Source organism: Canis lupus, chromosome 16 (genome assembly GCF_011100685.1).
Source record: "Canis lupus familiaris isolate Mischka breed German Shepherd chromosome 16, alternate assembly UU_Cfam_GSD_1.0, whole genome shotgun sequence".
Lineage (NCBI taxonomy): Eukaryota > Metazoa > Chordata > Mammalia > Carnivora > Canidae > Canis > Canis lupus.
Window position 1 is genome coordinate 29,095,348 of NC_049237.1, and position 23,681 is coordinate 29,119,028.

A 23,681-nucleotide genomic window follows, 5' to 3' on the forward strand; every position below is an offset into this window, starting at 1 on the left:
AAGGTTCAGAGCAAATACAATTACAACCAAAATGCCACATATTCATAATGGATCCATTTCTCAGAAGTGGAAACCTAATTCCTCCTTCTTATACATCTATCGAGGACCCTGTGACATTATGTTTTCCATAAATGATGTATTTTCAGAAAAGACAAGATAGAGCACAAAGGCTTGCTAGTTTAACTACAGACATTAAGTCAGAATAAGACTCAGAAAAGTGGAGAAACTCTTATTTATATATTTATTTATATAAAGACCATAAAATATGATTATAAACATAAAATGTATAAGCTCCTGGGCATGAACTCAGGACCCGCAATGGCTAGGTTTAGATATTCGTTCTGCTACTTATCTTCATGTTCATTTGGACAGGTTACCTACTCTCTCCATGTCCAAAGGTCAACACCTTTAAAATCTATCCCATCAGATTCTTGTGAGGATTAAATGAGTTAAAGTTAATATATATAAAATGCATAGAAATGTTTTTGATACTAGTAAGCACTATATAGCTACAAGCCATTGTTTTATTATTATTAATGCTAGTGCCATTAGTTTTATCATCATAATAAATAATCACTATCTCGTATGTGATACTTACAGATAGAATGTATATTTGGGGAAAATTTCGGAGAAATAGCCATTCTCTCTTCAGGTATTCGAGGGACCCAATGAACACAATATCCTTCAGCTCCTGCCGCATATAGCTGCTAGCTCTCAAGGGCATTACAAAATTCCGAAGCCCTATCAGTGTTGACTGGGCATCTCCAAAGATGCATGCTATGACGTGGTTCCGAAACTCATGTTTTGACTTGTCCATTCGTTTCTAAGCATAAACATGCAGAATCTGGTCAGTTTTAGAAACAAGCTGAGAATGTCTCAAACAGGACTCATCCTTCCCCTCATCCCAACTCTCTTCCAGGTACATCGATAGGAGGACTTTCATTAAGGATTAGGAAATTCTGCAAACTGCTCATAAAGTGGAATTTATCTACCACAGGGCAATTATACTTTTTTTCCTTCAGTGGAGTTCCTCCTTATTCCACTTTTTAAAGTCTTTTATCAGCCTGGAGTGCATCAATTAAAACTCAGATCAATGTCATTTCTCAAGGTGTGAAACCATACAACCAAATGGGGAGCACATCTTTTATTTTATCATGTGGTTTTGACCTTGTATGTGCTATAGTTAAGATTCAATGAAAAATTAAACATTACAAATTTCATTGCTAAATTTATGTCTTCTAGTGAGCCCTAAAAATCACATCAAGTTGTACAATATGTTGTAGTTTTTGGTGGATTTTCAAACATATGAAGATATCTATTAGTTTGGAACATATGAAGTTTTCTTTTTATTGGCCCCAAATGGTTGAATATTGGCAATTTCATATGGTTCAAACTGACATACGAAACTCATTCAAAAGATGCTTTCCAGAGTTGAGGAAATTTGTTATACAAAGTACAGAAAAGAAATGAAAGGGTCACAAAAATTCCATTTGAACCCAAACATTCAAACATGTTGCGTACTACTATCAGCATCACCGACTATTAACATTTTCTCTATATCTCCAAGTTGAAAATAATCATATACATGAAAAATATTTAGTTTAGCTTTCCCCCACATTCACAGAGACTCTTAAGAATGATGAATGTAACTTAAAAAAAGAGGTGATGGGATGCCTGGGTGGCCCAGTGGTTTAGCGCCTTCCTTTGGCCCAGAGTGTGATCCTGGAGTCCCGGGATCGAGTCCCACATCAGGTTCCCTGCATGGAGCTTGCTTTTCTCTCTGCCTATGTCTCTGCTTCTCTCTGTGTGTCTCTCATGAATTAATAAATAAAATCTTTTTTAAAAAGAGGTGATAATCCTATAGGAAACTCATTTCAAGCCTTGGTCTGATTTTTTCAAGGGAATGAGTCAGTTCTTCTGTGATGGCTCTGGGATGGGCTAGAAAAAGCACTGGATCTGGAGGAAGACCTGATTCTGGATTGTGTTGTATGACTGTGAACAAGTTAGCTTACTCTGTGACACTCAGTTTCTTTAAGTTTAAATGGTTTAAAAAATAAAAGTTAATTCTGTGGTGGAAATGAAATAATATATTGAAAGTACAGTGTTCAACTCATTAGCTGTTGTTCAATACCTATTAACCAACTCTGAATCTTATTGAATTCCTAGAGTTTCAGAGGAGGAACTCTTGGAAGCTGGTAGAGAACAAGTTAAATGCATTTAAAAGCACCTCATGTATAAGTGTGTTCTACATTCCTCGGCATATGAAGACTCAGAATACTTCAAATGGATGTATCATCCTCTCTTATGCCCATCTTTAGCTGGGTTAAATGACAAGCTTCTGTGAAACAGGGGCTGATAAAATCTAATAAGATAAATAAGTAACATCTGACTTCTCCAAAATTAGTTTGTCAAATTAGCATATACTAGGAAATACTCTCTTTTCAAAGGGAATTGCCCTGTGAGGGGAAATAAAGCTACTTGTCTGGAGAGCCTTCCTAAAGAGTGATGTGAATCGTAACCAAATCTATTAAATAATTGTCTCTAGCTAATCCGATTAGTTTTAACTTGAATAATGAAGCCTCTAACGGTATTTAATGTAACATGCCTGAAGTCCAACGATTGCTCTTCTGAGTAGAACTAAACAATTAGAAACAAGATACATGGCAAAGTGCATTAATGGGCACAGCTAGAGAGGCAATTTCTCCAAGAAACTGTGGCACAAAACTGTCTCCCAATTGAGAAAGATGGAGGCTTTTGGAGGAAGGGGAGGACGCACTATTTGTTCAAAGTAACTTAAATCGACCACTTTCACTTGACCCTTCTGCAAACTAAACCAAATTCAAAGCATCCCTGAATTCCACAATATGGACATTTCTCCTCTAGGGTCACAACTTTCAAAAGCCTTAGAATTTCTTAAACTAAACGCCCTTCTAAACTTATCAAAAGACTCACTTGGTGTTCTGAACTATATTCCATATCAAGTATCATAAAGGAGATATTTATCATAGTAACCTGTGTGCTTAAGAAATATGGTATAATAAAACATCTGTTATGTCTATTTCTTGGTCTTTTGGATGCCTCCATCTGCAACCAACTTCCCAACCTTTCTAACGACTTCCTTCCCACTGAAATGTTTAGCTTCCTGCTCAATGGAGTTTATTTTGCTTAGAAGAAGACATAATTGCTAAAATGGTGAATTTCAGCAGCAACTCTAGTAGTTTTCTAGTTATTACGACAGCTCTGACAATTTTATGCTTCTGATCAAATGATTGATCATGGTTTTATAAAAACTTATATATTGTCAGGACACAGGTACCAAGCCACAAAGAGTGAGTGACTGTGTGTGTGTATGTGCGTGTTTAGCAGAAAAAGTGAGCTGAATTACTTTTGGAAAGCAAGAAAAGACATTATTATCAATTAGTTATAGTTGAAAAAATTATGTAGGGTTCATACAACAAGTTATCACTTTTATTATATTACCAACTACTGTTTGCAAGGTAAATCCTGAGATTATGCTTGAGTTGCTAACTCTGGAAAATGAGAATAGATGGGGACCCAGAAACAGGTATCAGAGTCTGGATGAGGATACAGAATTTTTACATCTTAGTTGCTGGCATTTCAGGAAATTGAGTTAGTTCATTTCCTTGAGATAACAGAGACAGAGGCAGGATTCTCCTAATATTTATTAGGATTCATCCATGTGGTGCATCTAGGAGACACATTCTTGACTAATGTGTTAAGTATAAAGATAGCCAACTTTAAGAGAAACCACTATAGAAAATCCAAACAAAACCAATAATTAGGAAAATGTTTATTTACTCAAAAAAAAAAAAAGAGAGAGAGAGAGAGAGAGAGAGAGAGAGAGAGAGAGAGGAAAGGTTTCAGAGTTCTTGTAAATGGCTTCCCTAGTGCATTTAAATTAATTAGGTTTACTAGAAAAACGGCAAAGTGTCAAGAGAACATTATTCTAAATAACTGACTCAGCTAAACTGTTAAGGTGGGGGGGAGAAGTAGTTGAACAATCTGATCTACTTGTTTCAAATCTCAGCATATTATCTACATAATCTTTGTCAAATGCCACATCTGTTACCCTGCATACTATTCATATGGCTGGTGAGGAAATGTGTTTTTCCTTTGAAACTCACAGTTTACAAAGAGAAATGGCAGATGCTTATAACTAGTGTAAGGATGTTATTTACCATAGCTATAGCTTTATTTTATTTGAGATTTGGTGCAACATCACCTACCAGAATCACATTGTCCAAAGGGGTTGCTCTGCACCAGTGAAACATGCCGCTGCTATCAAGCTGGTCAGAATCTTGTTCTGTTTCATACAGAAAAACCCTAAGTAGGGAGAATGGAGAGTTAGCTGAGAACATTTGTGGCACTGGTGTAACAAAATCAAGATGTCAAACTTAGAACCTTGAGCTCAAAGCTCAGAATAACCTTGGGCCTACAGAATAAAGATTCATGTCTGAGGGACACCAAGAGCTGAATGTCCAGAATGTATCACAATTGAAGATATACTGAAAACTTTGTGTGTGTGTGTGTGTTCACCTGCACATGTACATGTGCTTGTGTGAGCATTTAACAGACCTATCAATCTCTCCTTTTACCTTACATTATATGTGCCTTCAATGTATTTATTTTTGTTCTTAATTTTGCTACTTTGGCGATGCTACTATTGCTTGGGAGAAATCACAAAGGTGTTTTGGGCCCCTGAATATAGAATTTAAAAGTCTATGAGATTGAGTCATGAATGTATCTCTCTCCTTGGGTTGTTTTCCACCCCTCTCATTTCCATATCTTTTTGTATGAGTCCCTGTTGAAACATTCTTACTTATTACATGCATTTTGTATTCTTCGCAATTTCTATCACTGGCCTGCATTTGACTTTACTATAATCTTGGTTTAGGTCTTGGTAAAGCCCTCGACATGAACACTGCGGTTGGGCACAATGCTTGTCACATACTATATTCAAAGTATATTCAATCACCCAAAGGATTAGATGATCTTTGGAAAAAATCCTATCACATCTGAAGGAATGCAAATTTGCAAGATAGAGAAGAGAAGAAACCCTTCTGGAAGTGCAGAAAGTTTATAGTCTGAACCTATTTGGGTCGGGAGAATTAAAGCTTACTCTATAGAAACAACCTCAAAATTGCAGGGGCTGAACAGAACACAGGTTCTCTCACTCACACTACATATTTTCATCAGATGAACAGAGCTTTAGGGGTGCAGAGTCTGTACTATCTTAGAGTCACACACCTAGAACACACATCCTCCTTAGTCATTAAAGCAAGGGAAGAGCAAAGCCTGGGCTTTTAGCTGCCATGGCCAAAAGTGACACACATCATTTTTGCTCATATTTCATTGGCCAGATCTAGTCACATGGGTCCTCTTAATCTATGGGGTTGAGGAACATGGGAAGCAATTGAAATACTTAATGACCATTTCAGTCTCTGCCAGACTTTAAAGACCATTCCTTATTTTGTGGGTAAAAGTCAAAGAGCTAACAAATGGTAAAGCTGGCATTTGAATAGAATGCTAAGTTTGAGAATATTGATGCTCAGAGGATCCAATTTTCCTTTCCTTCTTTGGCAAATGGGCAGGTCAGATGGGGCCCAAGACTAGTTCTGACCAATGAAATGTGAGAAGGGATAGCTGATGAAGGGACAAGCTCCTGTGTGATTCTTCAAACACTCTCCTGACCCTCTATAGTGATGACCAGCCTAAGAACATGAGTGCCTTCGTGCCACAGAGTGCCCTGGTCTCATTGACCTGTGTCAGACATGTAATATGAAAAAGAAATACACCTTTGTTGTGCTAAGCCACTGAGATTTCATGGTTGTTACTACAGCATAAATCCATCCTATTCTGAAAGAAATGCCTACTCTAAAACAAACATAACACATGGAATATTAGCAACTGTAGAAGTCGTGAGGAAATGCTTTCTGCAGTCAAATGAAGTTTGAGGAAAATGTCCCCTCTTTGAGATTCACACCGCACTTCAGTGTTTGAAAGGTTCAGGAAAGTCTTACAAAAAAGAAATCCTTTAAAGTTTGTATAATGCAGTATTTCACACATTTACTTCACCACACAAGTTTACCAATTTACTTATTCATTTACTCACTTAAAAATATCTGTTACTATCTCTTGAAACATTCTATACAGTGTCACACTGTAGGTTCAGCCCTGCTGATCAGTACATTCTGACAGCACTCTCTTGTGAAATTTTGCTATACATTCTGGGAAAAATACAACATATTGTGCTCTGTGCTGCAGGGTGAGTTTTTTTTTTAATTTTATATATTTTTTAATTAATACCGCTTGTTATTCAACACCTGGCCCAAAGACTCAGACTCTAATGTAGTATCAAGCAATTTTGATCTCTTTAAACCAAGTCAGTTTCTAAATTGCTATCTTAAGTCATAATTTTTCAGACAAAGGAATTTCAGATTGTTAGCTTAGAAGTATCAGACTTAAAGTAACGGGATAGAGAGAGGACCCAGAGAAGCTGACATGGGAGAAGGGTTTGGAAAGTTAAGAGCTTATTGCTAATGAGATTGGCTAATGCTGAAGTACAGTCCTTCATCTTCCTCCTCATTGAAGACCTCTCTATAACCGTAGTGGATTCTAGTCATTTACCTGGCCAGAAGATGTTGTAATAATGTAAGCCTTAAGGTCAGTTTGACCAAAATGGGTTATGTTATTCTTTCAAATTAACATGCCTTTTGGTGGTTTAAATATCCTTAACTCATGAGCTCCCACCCCAAATTCTAAGAGCCACAGAGGCTCTCTTAATGGTACTACATAGGACCGTGGGGATGGCTTTATGCCAACCTGGTTAAAGAAACTCACCAGGGAACACACCTGAGACCCAAGTCTGTTTTTTATTTTTATCAGGATCTGGAGAACTGGCCATGTTACTCATTCATAGAACCTATTTTTTCCTCCATGTGTAGCTCCCTAGACACCATTGCTTAGATGTTGATTTAATACACCCAAGTTACCTTCAGAGAGGAAGCTTCCTGCTCTCTGCCCTCAGCACCCAAGTCTACACGACAACTGCTACTACTTTTCTTCTGGTCACTTTCTTCAGACTTTTCACTTTTCCTCTCCTTCTCCCTCTTTTGCCCCTTCCTCATCCTCATAATGTATGAAGACTCTTGGTCTGGAAATTAAATGCCCTTTTGGCAAATGGAAAACAATCTTCTCCCAAGCACATTTTAGCTTGACTTGGAATACCAAATCAATCACTGTACACTTTTCTATCATAATAAAAGCATGATCTATGTACACAATCTGTCACAGACAATGTCTTTCTTCATTCTGATGTTATGGAAAACAGATATGCCTTAGAGGAAACACCTGTTGGAGACCTGCATAAAAGAAAAGGCTGGAGGAGCCCCACTTCATCATAAAGGCATCCATCTGGTGTCCTTGCCAAGCAAAACCTGATGCAACTTATTTCACCATCCCTTAACTATAGTTCCCTTCTGCCATATGCCTTGCAAATGACATGATTCTTGCAGAAATATACCTTCCTAAAGAGAATAATAAATCATCTATGGGAATGTGCAGCACTAGCAGTCTTATTAACTAGGAAAAGAGGATTCAAACATAAAGGCTGATGCTATTGGAAGAAAAAGGAGCCATAGAACACCATCCGTGTCATTCAAGGCAAAAAAGAAAAGCTATATCCCAGCCACAGGCAGAAGCCTCTTTCTTGAGTGAGGGGTCTTTCTGTGTAAGAGAGGCTGACAAGAAATATAGTAGGAGTTAGCTGAGAAGGCCCTCAGAAGGACATGCTTGGGATGAGGGTGGGGGAGTTCACTAGTCACAAGATTGGCTTCTCCTTGCTCAAGCAAAATAGGATACTTCCATCTGGGAGCATCCAAGAGGCATCAAACCCTGAAATGTCCTCAGAGTCAGGTCTCTGATTGCCATATTTAGAGGCTGACAGGCCTAGTGTGCTGGGTGAGAATAGCTTTTGTAGCCAGTCCACTTGCAGATGTGCAGAGCAGCATGCGAATGAAGGTTCCAGCTTTCTTTGTTGATGACTGCCTTTCTCTGTGCCACTTTCATATGCATGAAGCCAACTGTCTTGTGATCTTGTGAGCACAAGCTCAAATATGTCCCCACTAAGGAAGGCAGACTCTTTCCTCACTGATTTCTGGAACTCTGCTAAAGAGTACTTTAGCAATGACTCTTCCTTGTCCATAGCAACTTATCCCGTATGAATCCTAGTACTTAAAGGAAAATGTAAGCGAAGGACCATGTGCCTTTAGTTTCCAATTGTGGTGTCTGATGAAAGAGAGGCTCAAACCATGTAGGAAACTCTCTGTTAAGGTGGGGTGGGTTTTAGTGTCAGATCAGGAAGCACAGTATCCAAGAGTATAAGTTTGCTGACACTATTTCCTTCAGTTTACGAACTTGACTCAGATTATTCTTGAAGATGATCTACCAATGGATGAGATTCTCCACTATTCACAATATCCATTATAAAGCTTAAAAGCAATTGACAGTTCCTTTTCCCCCTCTCTTTTGCAGGCCTCATTTTTGGAAACTCTGGCATGTAACTATTCTATTTGAAGCCTTTTTAAAACTCCATAGGTGGCTTATAAATTCTTAGGACAGAGGTTTCTGGCCTGGATGTAGAACAATATATTTTTTTGCTCAAGACATGAGTTAACTAAAAATAACAAGTTTCAAAGTCTTAGCATAGAAAAGACAAGTCCCTTGACCAAGTGTTGAAAAGGAAGGGGAGGCATGTGTCAGTGTGTCCAGGAGTTTCATTGCCCTTCTTTGTTCAGTTTTTGGAAAAATCCAGTGAAACTGTATCTTGAAGGTAGTGATCAAACTCCCACCAAAAATGGAGGGGAAAATCCTCTGTTCCATGATGCCTTTGGTGCTGCTAAAGATTTTGTATCTTGCAGGCTACAACTGCCCTCTCTCTAATGACTTCATATATAATGATGAGATTATTCAGTTTATACTTAATCTGAAAATACTAATTGATTGTCAATTCTGTCTACCACTTTTCTTCTGGGAAGAAGGCAATCACCTAAAATCTGCGAATGTGAGAGCAAATTGCATAATCAGAGCTTCCCACTTTATCCTGTGCTTGTCTCTTTCTCTTTCTGTCTTGCATACATTCACACACACCCTTACATACTAAATGTGTGCTATAGTCAAATTTCAGAATATGAGTCTTTATGGCCACATTATGATTTCATTTTTGGGAATTTTACCTGGTTGCCACATATTCATAACAAGGCACTATTTTTGCTGGGAGGAAAACTTAAGGTTTAAAAATATGGATAATTTTTTATAGTCCATTCCCCTGGGAACTTGTGTATGAACAAATGGAAAAGGATTCCTGTGAGGTCTGAGAGGTTTTCAGGATCAAGAAACCATGTAAGAATCTCAAGAAGGAGAAAAGCACAGTCCACCTTACCCATTAGAAGGATCTCTGTGATCACTTCCTTTTCCATGAGAAAGCTTTGTGCCCTGACCAGATATCATTGCTGAGACTCCTTTACCACCAGGGAAAATGCAAGAAAACTTGCCATGAAATCTCATGGGATATTCCACATGTTAACAGCAGGCTGGTTATCTCTAAAGCATCATGCCCTCTTGGTTACATGTGGGAAGCCTTATGAAGGAGGGGAATGGCTGCCACTCTGTGCTCAGACTGAGGGTTTCCTAAGATCAAAGACTTTCAGCCCTAAAACTGGGCACTGCACTACCAGAATGGGGAAAAGCTCCTTGGGAGGGAAGAAAAAGGAAGAAAGAATAAAACAGTTGAAACCCTATGCCCAGACAACCTTCCACACCTTTATGTCTGTAGGTGGGTTTGGTTGATGTTCAGTGGAAGAAAAGACAGTTGGGTGGTCAAAGGCCTGTATGTTTTAAGACATATACGGAATTATATCTTCCAACACCACTCTGGTTCCTGTCTCTTGATTCTTTGAATAAGAAATCATTGTAGTATTACAAACTTTAATAGTGTAGTTTGTGGGCTTGATTTTTAAAAAATCTGTAAATGGTATTTTAAAAAGGAGACATATTAAAATTCAGGATATCACTGTATTCAGTATAATCTTATTTCAATCTACATAGGAGAATATATAAACTGTGTGATAATGTAAACCAAATCAGCTGTGAATAGAGTGTTCTGTTTGCCTTTAAATGCTGCTTTACAGATGGAGTCCATCAAATCCATGGCCTCTGTTTTCAATGTTTACAATTTAAAATCTCAAAAGAGACACTTTTTCCAACCTTTTGCTTAGAAGTGAGAAACAAGGTCAGAGTGGTCCCAGACCAGGTGAAAGCAAGAATAAGATGGTGTGCCTTTCCGATAAACCCACATCTGAAGGCACATTTAAGCATCTCTCTGTTAAGCTTTGCTTTATTTCTGATGACTATAAACTGACAGCTTTCTGAACAGCATTTTCTATCAAAACATACATGTAGGCATCTAAGAATTTAAATGGTTACCAGACAGGAGATCAAGGTGAAAGATAAAAAAGATAGTTTCCCTCTTCCTGGCCCATTCCCCAGACAGATCCTCATTTAAATTCCTTTATATTTTATGGATATTGCATTTGGGATTTCCTACAATGTGAGGACAAATGAGGCATTACCTGAAGCAGCAGGTACCTCTAATAGGGGCTAGAGTTTGTGCCCTGGGTAGAAGAGCCTGGGGCTTGGGGCAAGGTACACATCTCAGAATAAACCTCATAGCCAATCTTTTCAGCATGAGGCTATATTTTTAGGTGTTCTTTCCCATACCATCTAACACTTTCTACATATCAAGTGACATACTAAACAGAGAGGTTGACCTAAATAAAAAATATTTTCCACAGAGTTTAGGATATAGTTTTCTTTGTTCAGTGGACTAGGAACTGAACAATCAAGTCAGTTACTGATACTTCTGATCCTAACACATATTACTAAAACAAATGTGAATTTCAGGCCAAAGACTTTTATTTTTTTGTGGGATATGGAGTTGAGAAATAGGAATTTAAAATATCTGAAAACTAGCTAATTTTTCATTGTACTGATACCCTTTCTAAGGTATTATGGGATTGAGCCTGAGTCAAAGGTTAGTATGACAGAAACAATTTCCTTAGGCACTGGGTGAGAAGCCTGATCTGGGAAATTATCAATAATCATAACCCCTCAGAAGAAATTAACACAGGAAAAAAGTAGCATCTGCCACACTGTTACTGGTTTGAGTGTTGTGCATGTGCTTGTATGCATGTGCTTGTGTACGTGTGTGTGTGTGTGTGTGTGTGTGTGTGTGTTTGTGTGAGAGAGGGAATGGGTATTAGATTGAAACGTACACGTTGTGCAGAGGAAACAAATAATTCCAGGGTACCTGAATACTACTGGGTTTTCTTTTTAAATAGGAGGTTCTTCGTGAAGCTTCCTTATCTGTATTCCTTAGTTTCTCTGACATTCCTGTTGCTAGATGTCAACATGGAGAGAGATTATCAGTGTGCTGGGGACTACAGATTTTTGGAAGAACTGAAAGGACGTAATGATGTGTTGAGGACCACAGACTTTTAAAAATTTCCTCCCATCTGGAAACCATCACCAGGGGTAGGCTGTTGAATAAAGGCACCCTGAGTGTTATAACACTTTACTTAGCACCAGTGACCCGTCAAGAAGCAATGGGGATAATGGAGGGGGAGGCCACTTGGGATCATTCATGACATGGGGCCCTCCTTCTGCTCAATGGCCACATGATGGCTCTTTTTTAAAAGAAGAATGCCTTGATTAAAGGTGAAAAGTTAGAAGTAGGAGCCTCTGGTGGGAAGGAAAAGGTTGTGGCTAGTGTTCTTTAATGAGAAGAAGAAGAGATTAAAGCCAGGCTGTTATTAGGGATGAAAGGTAAGAGTCAGGATTTTTTTCATGTGTGGAGGACATAGAAGAGGATCTGCAGGATGAGGTTAAGGTCACAGGCAGGAAGTTCATAAGCATTCTAACTTAGAGGTTCCCTGTGTTTTAGCTTTTTAAGTGAAGGATGAATAAGAACGAAGGAGGAAAGAAGTAGAATGTTCATCTTGTTCTGTTCACCTCTAACTTGAAATTAAGTTTCTGCAGCACACCAAGTCTTTCACTCTTCTTAGTGTGATTATGAAGATGACATTCACATCGGGATTTCCTGAAGCTGAGCCTGTTGTATCAGGAAACCATCTGGATGGTCTACCTCTTACCACTACTACTTAAGCTCCAGAAGGAACTTTCCAATGTTCTTTACTTAGTTGCAGCCACATAGAGGCAGGAGGGAAGGAGGGGGAAAGGGCGGGTGGGAAAAAAGAGAATGGTTCTACAAATTTTCTAGGAACTTTGTTATAGTATAAAAATCACCACCAAATAAAATTCCTTTGTATATCTCCCTTAAATGTCTCCTGTGCCATGGAACCACTGTGCAGGCTGATAAGTGAGTTTTGACTTGAATCTTTCTTGCCCTATTTCACAGCAAGGACAAGATAATCCCATGGTCCATCACTAGTCACCCAGCAGGCAGAGAAGTGCATGCATATCCCTCTTAGCTGCCCATGTAGACTAAATGGAAGGCCAAAAATAGTGCATTGTCAAAGGTTTCAACTAAACACTCTGCCGTTTGTACATTAGAATAAATTGGCATTTATTTAGAATTATACAGACACTTAATACGAATAAAAATGGTATCTATCTTCCTGATGAATAGTTTCTTGACTATTTTGCAGGAATGCAAATGCTTTCCTATCATCTCTTTCTTCTCCATATCAAGATCTCCATGGGAATAGATTCCAAGTTATGTCTAAGCTCTCATCACTCTATGAAAGAATAAACAAATTACATGCTCTGCAAAATCTTCCAACCTCTTCCATTAGAGCATTTGAAAGAAATCCATTTTGTTTCAGGATGTTAGGGCAAAAGTACAACAATAGTCACACTAGATTTCAGATATCTTAATGGTTATTTGATTCCACCTTTTGATTCTTTGTCTACATTATTTATTTATTTTTTGTCTCAGTGGAAAGTTGAGATTATATAATTGAAGAGTCACTTTTTTTGTGGGCACTCTTTATTCACCTCTACTTTTCTAAGTTCTTCAACACTCTTAATTTAAACTCAAAACTTTTGGTAATAGTTTGGGATGAAAATTAACCCCTTTGTGAAATTATCCTAAAATTAATTTTTATCTATTCCAGACATCTGATGAGATACTAGACAACTTCTCTATCTAGAACAGGATCAACAAGTTATTTTCTGTGAAGGGACTGAACAGATAGTAAGTATGTTAAATTTTGCAGGCCAAGAGGCAAAAGTGATTTTATGCAGTAGTTATATAAAAAGAGAAATTAAATTTTCACAATCTCTCATTGATGATATTCAAAATACAATAATAATAGTGAGGAAGAAGAAGAAGAAATAGAAGAAGGAAGAGAAGGGGAGGAGAGAAGAGGAGGAGGGGGAGGGTAAAGGCAGAAGGGAAGAGGAGGAAGGAAGGGGGAGGAAAAGAAGGAGGAAGAGGAGAAGGAGAAGAAAGAGGAAGAGAGAAGGAAGGGGGAGATTTATTTTTATTATAGGATATACTAATAAAAAGAAAGATATTTTTTAAAGGATTTTCCTTAATTGGCATGCAGAGTTAGTGTTCTCTGTATTCAAAATTAATTGCAAATGTTCATATATTAATGCTGACCCTAATCAGTTTTAACATATATAATCTTTGAAAATGTCTGTTTACACATATAGGTACTGCCAAATACTGATAGTATTCCAAGGGCATATGATTCTAATTGAGCATATCACTTAGAAGGCATTTATAGAATTATGTTAAACTTTTCTCTCAATATTTGTCTTTTAGTAGGTCATCATATGGCAGATTAACCACTTGCAATGGAAGATTAGGTGGGAATTCCTCAATTGCAGTTAAATGAACTTAAAAATATAAATTACCTTTGCACTTGTATTGAGGTCCAAAAAATAAACAAATAAACAACATTCCTGGAACTGAGATCAGAAAATCTGTCAACTGCAAATTTGTGTGGAGTTAGTGATCTTACTTCTTGTTTTAACTTCTGACATTATAGGAAGTGTATAAAGAAGTATGGCATTATTTGTGATCCAAAGAATGATAGTTGACATTGTAATGACTTTATCATAGAATAAGTTTCACATACAAGCTCTGTTTTGTTTTTTAATTTTATGCTGATTTCATTAAGAAACATTTTAAAACCTACAGTAAATGCTAAGTTTTGAAGCTACTTAATGTTCTATAATAGTGATCAATTGCAGTTTTCCAGAAAATTTTCAGTCTTGACCTAGAGCTCAATAAATAAATAAATAAACAAACAAACAAATAAATCAAAACAAAACGAAACAAAACAAGATAAAACAAAACAAAACAAAAAAACCCAAACCACTGCTAGGCTTTTGTGGTAGGGTAAGTAAAAATACTCAGTTTATATTTCTTAAAAAAATTCATAGAACTAACAAGATTAAAGTCCCTGAGAAAAAATGAAATTTACCATTGACAATATTGGCCAAATAAATATGATAAATTCAAATATTTTCCACCACAAACCTGCTGATGAATAATACAATGAATAGCCATAGTATTTACACACCTTGAATTTCACAAATTTTGTAAATGTGTCTAAGTAAGATTTTTTTTTGTCTGCTACATGTATTTTTTTTTATCACTATCAGTTGTAATACATCTTAGCAGGTTCCACTTCAGATTGTACTGGATTAGTGTTTTCTCAACTTATTTGAAGATATATTCAGGTAGTTGTGCCACACAGACTATTCACAGAGGCAAATTTTTTCAGTTACTTCAAATTCAGCATTGGCTCCCTTCATGAACAACAACTAGACACTATCAGTAAAATTTGTTGGCTCACAAGAAGCCCAGGAAAATGACTCAAAATCGTTTGCCTTAATTTTTAGCTAACTATTGATATTTCCCCCAATGTCAACTCTTCAAGCAACTGTTTTTGCTGAAGGGCTAGTAGTATTAAATAATTTTATTTTCTCTGGAGACCCTTGTGGGCTGCAGTGAAAACAATTTAATTGACTTACCATCAGTAAATGACTTTCCTTGCTTGGTTATTCATAAACTTTGGTTGCAAATTCTGCTGGGATTAAGTTGTCTTTTTAAAATTTTCTAATTTTTTTTAAATCAGTGCTTTAGCATAAGAAGGACTACTGCTATAAGTGCCTAATTTGATAATATCAACCTATATCGCATTCTTTTAGCACAGCTATACTGTCACTGATAATTAAGTACAATGTTTTACCATTGAAATGGCATACAAAAACAAGTGGTGGGTTGGATTTGGCCTTTAGGTCATAATTTTCTGACCCTGGATCTAAAAAACACCCTGACATAATTTTAAAAATAACATCTTCACAGACCAAAGATATCACAAAGTCCCTATGGCATTTGTTAATGGTAAAATTGGGGAGCCAAAAGTCCTTGAGAATGGGAAGTCCATGGGAGCTCTGAAAGGTTTTTTATTCATTCTAGGAATCTAAAAGGAACCACATATGGGTACAGGGCTGTGCACACGATGCCCAAGAGACCTGAGACATCCCTAATTTCTTACTTCTGGCTGCCCTTGAGAATCTGCACTAGCAAGAAGTGAAGGCTAACACAGAGATGTAAGCCGCTAGGGTGTTGAAGGCATTCTCCAACATGCACACAGAGCTGCTGGCAAAGGCGAAGAGATGTACTGATTCAAGGCATTTAAGGAAATCTCAGTATAATCATTAGCTAACCACAAAACTGAGTGTGTAGAGACTTGTATCAAAACACTATGAAGAAAATGGACTTTAAAGATTGATTTCAGGACAGTTATGAAAGAAACAACAGAAACACCATCAACAGTAAACTCCGGGGTTAGCGAGGGAAATAATTTCTAGTTGCCATTTCGTATTGTTAAAAACATGTGGTTTGAACAAGAAAATATGAGACACAAATATCAAGGAAGTATGGCTCATACATAGCACAAAAGTAGTCAAGAGAAACTCCCTGAGGAAGCCCAGGCCCTGGACTTACTAGGCAAAGATTTTTAAAGCAGCTATTACAAGTATAGTCAAAAACGAGGAAATCATATCTAAAGAACTAAAGAAAATTATGAAAACAATGTATCATCACATACAGAATATCAATGAAGAGAGAAAATAAGAACCAAATGGACATTCTGGAGTTGAAAAGTATAATGATTGAAAATACATTTTTTAAGTTTTTAAATTCCAGTTAGTTAATAGTGTTATATTAGTTTCTAGCATACAATATAGTAATCTAACACTTCTATATCACCTGGTGCTCATCACGACAGGTACACTCCTTAATCCCCATCACATATTACACCCATCCTTTCAAAAATCTCCCCTCTGGTAACCATTAGTTTGTTCTATAGTTAAGAGTCTATTTCTCGGTTTTGTCTCTATCTCTGTTTTTTCCTTTGTTCATTTGTTTTGTTTCTTAAATTCCACACATGAATGAAATTGTATGGTATTTGTCTTTCTCTGACTGGTTTCTCTTAACATTATACATTCTAGGTCCAACCATACTGTTGCAAATGGCAAGATTTTTATCATTTTTATGGCTGAATAATATTCCTTCATATATAGATTGCAGTAATATTTACAGTAGCCAAACACCCCACATCTTCTTCCTCCATTCATCTATTGATAGATGCTTGGGCTTCTTCCATAGTTTGGCTACTGTAAATAATACTGCAATAAAGGAAAGGTGCATATTTCCTTTTAAATCAATGTTTTCATATTATTTGGGTAAGTACCCCATAGTGTGATCACCAGATCATAGGATAGTTCTAGTTTTAATTTTTTGAGGAGCTTCCATACTGTTTTCCACAGTGGCTGCACCAGTTTGCATTCCTACCAACAATGTATGAGGATTCTTTTTTCTCCACATCTTCACTAACACTTGTTGTTCCTTGTGTTTTTAATTTTCATGGTTCTGACAGGTGTTAGGTGATATCTCATTATGGTTTTGATTTGTATTTCCATGGTAATGAGTAATCTAGAGCATCTTTTAACGTGTCTGTTGGCCATCTGCATGTCTTCATTGGAGAAATGTCTATTCATGTCTTTTGCCCATTTTTAATTGAATTATTTGTTTTCTTGGAGTGGAAAATATTTTTACTAGAGATTTGAATTGGAAAAAAAAATCAATAAACTTGACTGTAGGTCAATGGAGTTTATCTAATATAAAGAATAGGGGGGAAATGAATAAATATGAACAGAGCTTCAGAAAACTAAAATATCAAGTGTATCATCTTACTTGTAATGAGAATCTTAGAAAGAGAATAGAGCAGGAAGAATATTTGGTGGAATAATGACCAAATACTTGCCAAATTTAGTGAAAACCTTAATCTATGTGTCTAAAATGCTCAACATACTCCAAGGAGGATAATCGCAAGGAGATTCAAACCTAGGTACATTATAATCAACTCTGAAGGTCAAAGACAAAGAAACAATCTTGAATTCCAGAAAAAAAAATACTATGATTAGACACAAGACAAAAGATGTCAACTCTCACTGTTTTTATTCAACATTGTACTGGAGGTTCTAGTCAGGGCAATCAGGGAAAGAAGTAAAGAAAGAAAGAGAGAAGGGAAGAAAGGAAGGAAGAAATAAAAAGGCATCCAGTTAAGACAAACAGAAGTAAAAAGTAACAATACTGTTTGCATATGACACAATCTTATATATACATGCAAAACCCTAATGAATGCGCACATAAAATCTATTAAAACTAATAAACAATGTTAGCAAGTTTGCAGGATACAGATTGATAAACAAAATATATTGTATGTTTATATACTAGCAATGAACAATCTGATAGTAAATTGGAAAAAAAACAATTCCATTTACAACAGCATAAAAAAATTAAAATACTCAGGAATAAATTTAACAAAAGACAAGCAGGAGTTTTACAGTGATCACTGCAGAATTTTGTAAAAGAAATTAAAGAAGATCCAAACAAATGGAAAGACATGCCATGTTCATGGATTGAAAAACTAAGTATTGTTAAAATAACAATACTTTCCAAATTCATCTGAAGTTTTAACTCGCTCTCTATCAAAATTCTAGCTGTATTTTTTTAGGATAACCTGACAAATTGATCCTAAAATTTATATGGAAATTGAAGGAACCTCGAATAACCAAATCTAGACAAAGAAGAAAGTTGAAGAATTGCAGTTCCTGAATTAAAAATTACATTAATAAAGATATTATGTTACTGTCATAAGAATAGAATTAGCAATCCAGATATGGACCTTTTCACTAGTGGCCAATTTACTTCCAATAAGGAAACCAGCATAATTCAATTGGGGAAATAATAGCATTTTCAAGAAATACTGCTGGGACTACTGGATATCCACAGGCAGAAGAATGAAGGTGGGCCCTTCCCTTATACTTTAGACAAAAATTAACTCAAACTGGATCAAAGACTTAAATATAAGAGCTAAAACCATAAACTCTTAGAAGAACAAAGGTGTAAATCTTCAAAGCCTTGGATTAGGCAATAGTTTCTTAGACATAACACCAAAGCGCACAGGTAATAAAAAATATATAGAGACAATTTGGATGAATTAAATTAGAAATATTTGTTCATTCAAAGGACTCCATGGAGAAAGTGAAAAGACAACCCATGAACTGTGAGATAATATATGCAAATAATAGATCTGACAAAGGACTTTATCAGGAACATATAAATAACTTTTACAACAAAAAACCAACCCAGTTAAAAAATGGATTAAAGGGCTTGAACAGCCATGTCTCCAAAGAAAACCTACAAATGACCATCAAGCAGATGAAAAGATTCTCAAAATTATTAGCCATCAAGGATATTCAAAATCACAATGAGATGCTTCACATGTACCAGAATGGCTATAATTAAAAAGACATATAATAAATAATAAGTGTTAGGATGGGGAGAAATTGGAACTTTCATACACTGCTATAACCTATACTTTTAAGTGTATACCCAATAGAACTGAAAACATGTTTATACAAAACCCAGACACAAAGGTTCATTGCAGCACTACTCATAATAGCCAAGGAAAGAAACAACCAAATAATTATCAACTGACAAATGGATAAATGCAATATAGTGTGTTGATACACTGGAATATTGTTCAGTGCTAAAAAAGAATGAAGGGTTGATGTGCTATAAACCTTGAAAACATTATGCTGTAAACAGTAAAAGAAGCCAGATACAAAAGGCTATATATTGTATCATTCATTTTTCATGAAATGTTTATAATAGGAAAATCTATAAATGTAGAAAGTACATTAGTGATTACCAGAGGGTATGAGGAGGGGTGAATGGGAAGTGATTGCTAATGGCTGTGAAGTTTCCTTTGGGAGTGATGCCTCCATTCTGAACTTAGATATTAATGATAGTTGACAACTCTGTGACTATACTAAAAAACCACTTTAAAGGGTGAAGATTAAAGAATGTGAATTATATATCAATTAAGTTTTCAATAAAAACACAAAGTAGCCACAAGAAGAGACAAAGTATAACATTCTACAATTTATTTTGTATTATTCATTATTTTTTTAAGATTTTATTTATTTATTCATGAGAGACACACAGAGAGGCAGAGACATAAGCAGAGGTTCTCCCTCTGAGGAGCCTGATATGGGACTTGATCCCAGGATCCCAGGATCATGACCTGAGCCACAGGCAGATGCTCAACCACTGAGTCACCCAGGTGTCCCTATTCATTATTTTTTAAATATATTACAGCACTACTATAGTATTCTATTTATTTTCTAGTAGAGTCAAGTTCTCCTCCAATTCAATGAACTGTAACTGTGCTGTGTACCATAATACATATGATCAGTGACAGCCATAATGATAATTGAATAGCCTAGAAGTTCAATTATAGTAAATGTGTTCTTTCATAAAGAATCAGGAAAGTGCCTATGTTTCTAGGATTATTTCCAACTAAAGTTGTTAAATGATAATACTTAGATAAGTAAGTTCTAGGCAAAACTATCCAGAATGATTCTTTCCAAGAGTTCTGATTCATTGAGGTTGAAAAATCTTGTAATGAATATTTCATAACATTGAGATTTATAGAAGATGAGGTACTATTCAAATTTCCTCTCTAAGTCTTACAGAGAACCTTTTAATGTGCTATTAAGTTCCATGAGAACAGAGTTCACATGTGTGACCTGGGATCTAGCAGTGTCTTCTACAATGAAATTATTGGGGGCATTTATTAAATTTCCAATAAGTATTGGTTGGCTTAGTGTCTGGAGACTGAATAACTAATGAAAGCCATTGACTATATCTCCAAACTTCACCAGTTGTGTTGCCATATTTTATTGGTTTAAGAGTTATAAGTCCAGCATCCCTCCTACTACTAAGAAAGTCAAACTCAAAAATAAAATTCAACTTCCTTATAGTTTTCCTTTCCATCACATTCCATGATGTTAGAAAAGTTCATATCTATTTGTAGATACATGGTGATTACAGTGAGATGTGCCCCCCCAAAACTGTAAAATGACAGGGAAACTTTAAGTAATAAAATCTACATGATGAATAGTATTGGATGTATTAGAGAACAAACCAAGAGATTATCTAATACCCGCAGATTCAAAAGGAAAATGTTCAGGATAGCAGGTTGAATATGATAGTGATTTAGGAAATGGATTTAATAAACACCATTTTAAAAGAAATATTCTCTGAATAAACTCCCTTCAACCAAGGAAATGAAGAGCTGCTGGAACCAACATCACTGATCTAAACTCTTCCCATAAGAAACATTTCCATCACTCATGGACTCAAACTCATTTGGCAACAGGTTGGAGAGGAAGCTCTACTTCTCACATGTAGGGGCAACAGGCTGTGATTAGCATAAGAATCATTCAATTAATTAATTCTGCTCTAATTTCATTTTCTTCAAACAAATTTCAGATTATAATCTGTTTTATAATAGGTACCATGTATTGAGTGAGCACACACATTTGGAAGGCACTGTGTGAGGCACTTCACGTTTATTATTGCTAATCCTGCAATGGCCTATTTCCAAAGGAAGAATTTTAGAAAGTTAGATAACTTGACTGCGATCCCACTGTTGTTCAGTGAATAAAGAGAGATCTACCGGCCAAACCAGCTTGAGTATTTACATAATTTTATCATAAAGTAACATATGACCATTTGCTTGGTATATCCTTTCCTGGAAGGCCACTTCAAAGCTGATCAAACTGAAAAGCAGACTCCAATGAGTGGCAAATAACCAATATGATAAAACATCAACCTATGAGAGGGCCTCATAATGATGTTTTGTTATCTACTCGCCTAGTGAAAGACATCTTCATTGCTTGCCCTTTTTGGTGTTTATGAGTAAGAGGCTATAACATTCACATGCATAGGTTTTTGTGTGGATGTAAGTTTTCAAAGAAGTTGGGTAAATACCTAAAAGCACAATTGCTGGAATGAATAGTAAGACTGTGTTTTTAGTTCTGTAAGAAACCACCAAACTGCCTTCCAAAGTGACTGCCATCTGTCATTCCCACAATAAATGAATGAGAATTTCTGTTGCTATGCCCTGTTGGGAGCAACTGGAATTTTCAGTTTTGTTGAATTTTAGCCAAATGAAAAGTTAGGTAATGGTACTTCATTGATGCTTTATTCTGTAATGACAAATGAGTTGAGGATCCTTTCATATGTTTATTTTCCATCTTTGTATCTGTTGTTGTTGTTGTTGAGGTGTCCTTTTAGCTATTTGCCCATTTTCAATTAGATTGTTTTTCTTATTGAATTTTAGGTGTTCTTTCTTTATTTTGGATATAAGTCTTTTATGGGATATGTGCTTTGCAAATATTTGCTGTGGCTTATTTTTTCATTTTCTTAACAGTGTCTTTCAAAGAACAGAAGCTTTTGAGTTTAATCAATTCTAATTTATTGATCCTACAATATTTACCTTCCTAGATTGTACTTTTGGTGCTTTATCTAAAAACTCATCCACAAATCCAATTCCACCTGGAAATTCTCCTATGTTTTGTTCTATAAGTTTTATAGTTTTGCATTTTACATTTAGATATACAATCCATTTTGATTCAATTTTTGTTATAGGTATAATAGTATGCATCTAGGTTTTGTTTGGTTTTGGTTTTGGCTTTTGCATATGGACATTGAGTGGTTCCATTACCATTGTTGAGAATACTATCCTTTTTCCATTGAATTGCCTTTGCTCCTTTGTCAAACATCAATTTATAACATTTGCATGGTCCTGGGTTTAGTTTATTATGTTTTATATTGATTATGTGTATATTCTTTTATCAACATTATGATGTCCCAATTAATGCAGCTTCTTAGTAAGCCTTACAATTGGGAAGCATGAGGAAGCATGGGAAGAAGAACTTTGTTCTTCTTCAATATTGTATTGGCTATTCCAGACCTTTTCCTTTCCAAAGAAACTTTGCAATCAGTTTATAAATATCTACAAAATAACTGGCAGGAATTTTGATTGGGATTGTGTTGCAGCTATAGATCAAGTTGGGAAGAACTGATATCTTAAGAATACTAAGTCTTCCAATTTATGAATAAGGAATCATTTTGCATTTTTAGATCTTTAATTTCTTTTATCAATTTTGTTTTTTTGTATATAAATCCTATACATATTTTGTGAGGCATATGTAATTTCTTTTGATGCCATTGTAAATAGCATTTTTAAAATTTCAAATTCTAATTGTTTGTGGCTGGGATACCAGAAAACAGTTGATTTTTGTATATTAACCTTATAAGATTGCTATTCTCACATAATAGTTGCAAGTATATTTTTGTGGAATCTCTGGGATGTTTGCAGACACAGTCATGTCATCTGTAAAGAAAGATACATTTACTTCTTCCTTTCCAATTTGTGTTTTATTTTCCCTTTCTTGCCTTATTTCACCTACTAGCGCATCCAATATATTGTTAAGTAGGAGTGATGAGAGGGCATATCCTTGCCTTGTATCTGATGTTAAGGGGAAAGCATCCAGTTTCTGATGATTAAGTATGATATTACCTGTATGTTTTTCATAGGTATTCTTTACCAAGTTGAAGTTAGCCTCTCTTTACCTAGTTGGCTGAAGTGTTTTGTTTTGTTTTCTTTCTAAATCATGAATGAATGCTGTATTTTGTCAAATGCTTTTAATGCATTGATTGAAACGGTCATATGATTTTTCTTCTTTAGTCTTCTCTAATCAGTAGGTCATTGATTGATTTTTCAATGTTCAACCAGCCTCATATAGCTGTAATAAATCTTGCATGGTCATAATAAAAATTATTTTTATATATTATTGCATTTGAATTGCCTTTATTTTGTTGAGAATTTTTGCTTTATGTTTATGTGAGATACTGGCCTATAGTTTTCCTTTATCAAAATATCTGTTTGGTTTTGGTATTAAGATGATGCTGGCCTTGAGTTAGGTAGTATACACTCCTATTTTGTGAAAGAGATTGTGGAGAATTGGTGTCATTTTTTACAGGCTTGGTAGAATTCAACCAGTAAAAAGACTTTCGGGGGAGGGGGGGTGCAGAGGGTGGGTATTAATCATTGGATATATTTATTTAATACATATAGGCCTATTCAAAGAATTTTGTGTAAGTTTTGGTACTTTGTGGCTTTCAAGGAATTGTTCCATATCAT

At 35.8% G+C, this 23,681-nt stretch overlaps 1 protein-coding gene across 6 annotated transcripts in view; it reads right to left on the reverse strand.

Moving 5' to 3' along the window:
- Nucleotides 1–23,681, reverse strand: part of KCNU1 (potassium calcium-activated channel subfamily U member 1) — a 144,418-nt gene that overhangs the window by 25,635 nt on the left and 95,102 nt on the right. For all 6 annotated transcript variants that reach the window (XR_005371468.1, XM_038560121.1, XM_038560120.1 and 3 more), the window contains 2 exons: nt 4,248–4,344; nt 599–823 (listed from right to left, as the gene is read on the reverse strand). Coding sequence is in view for 5 of the 6 variants with exons in the window: in XM_038560121.1 (XP_038416049.1) it covers nt 599–823; nt 4,248–4,344 (322 nt within the window). In the remaining variant the exon portion in view is untranslated. The remainder of the gene's footprint in view (nt 1–598; nt 824–4,247; nt 4,345–23,681) is intronic.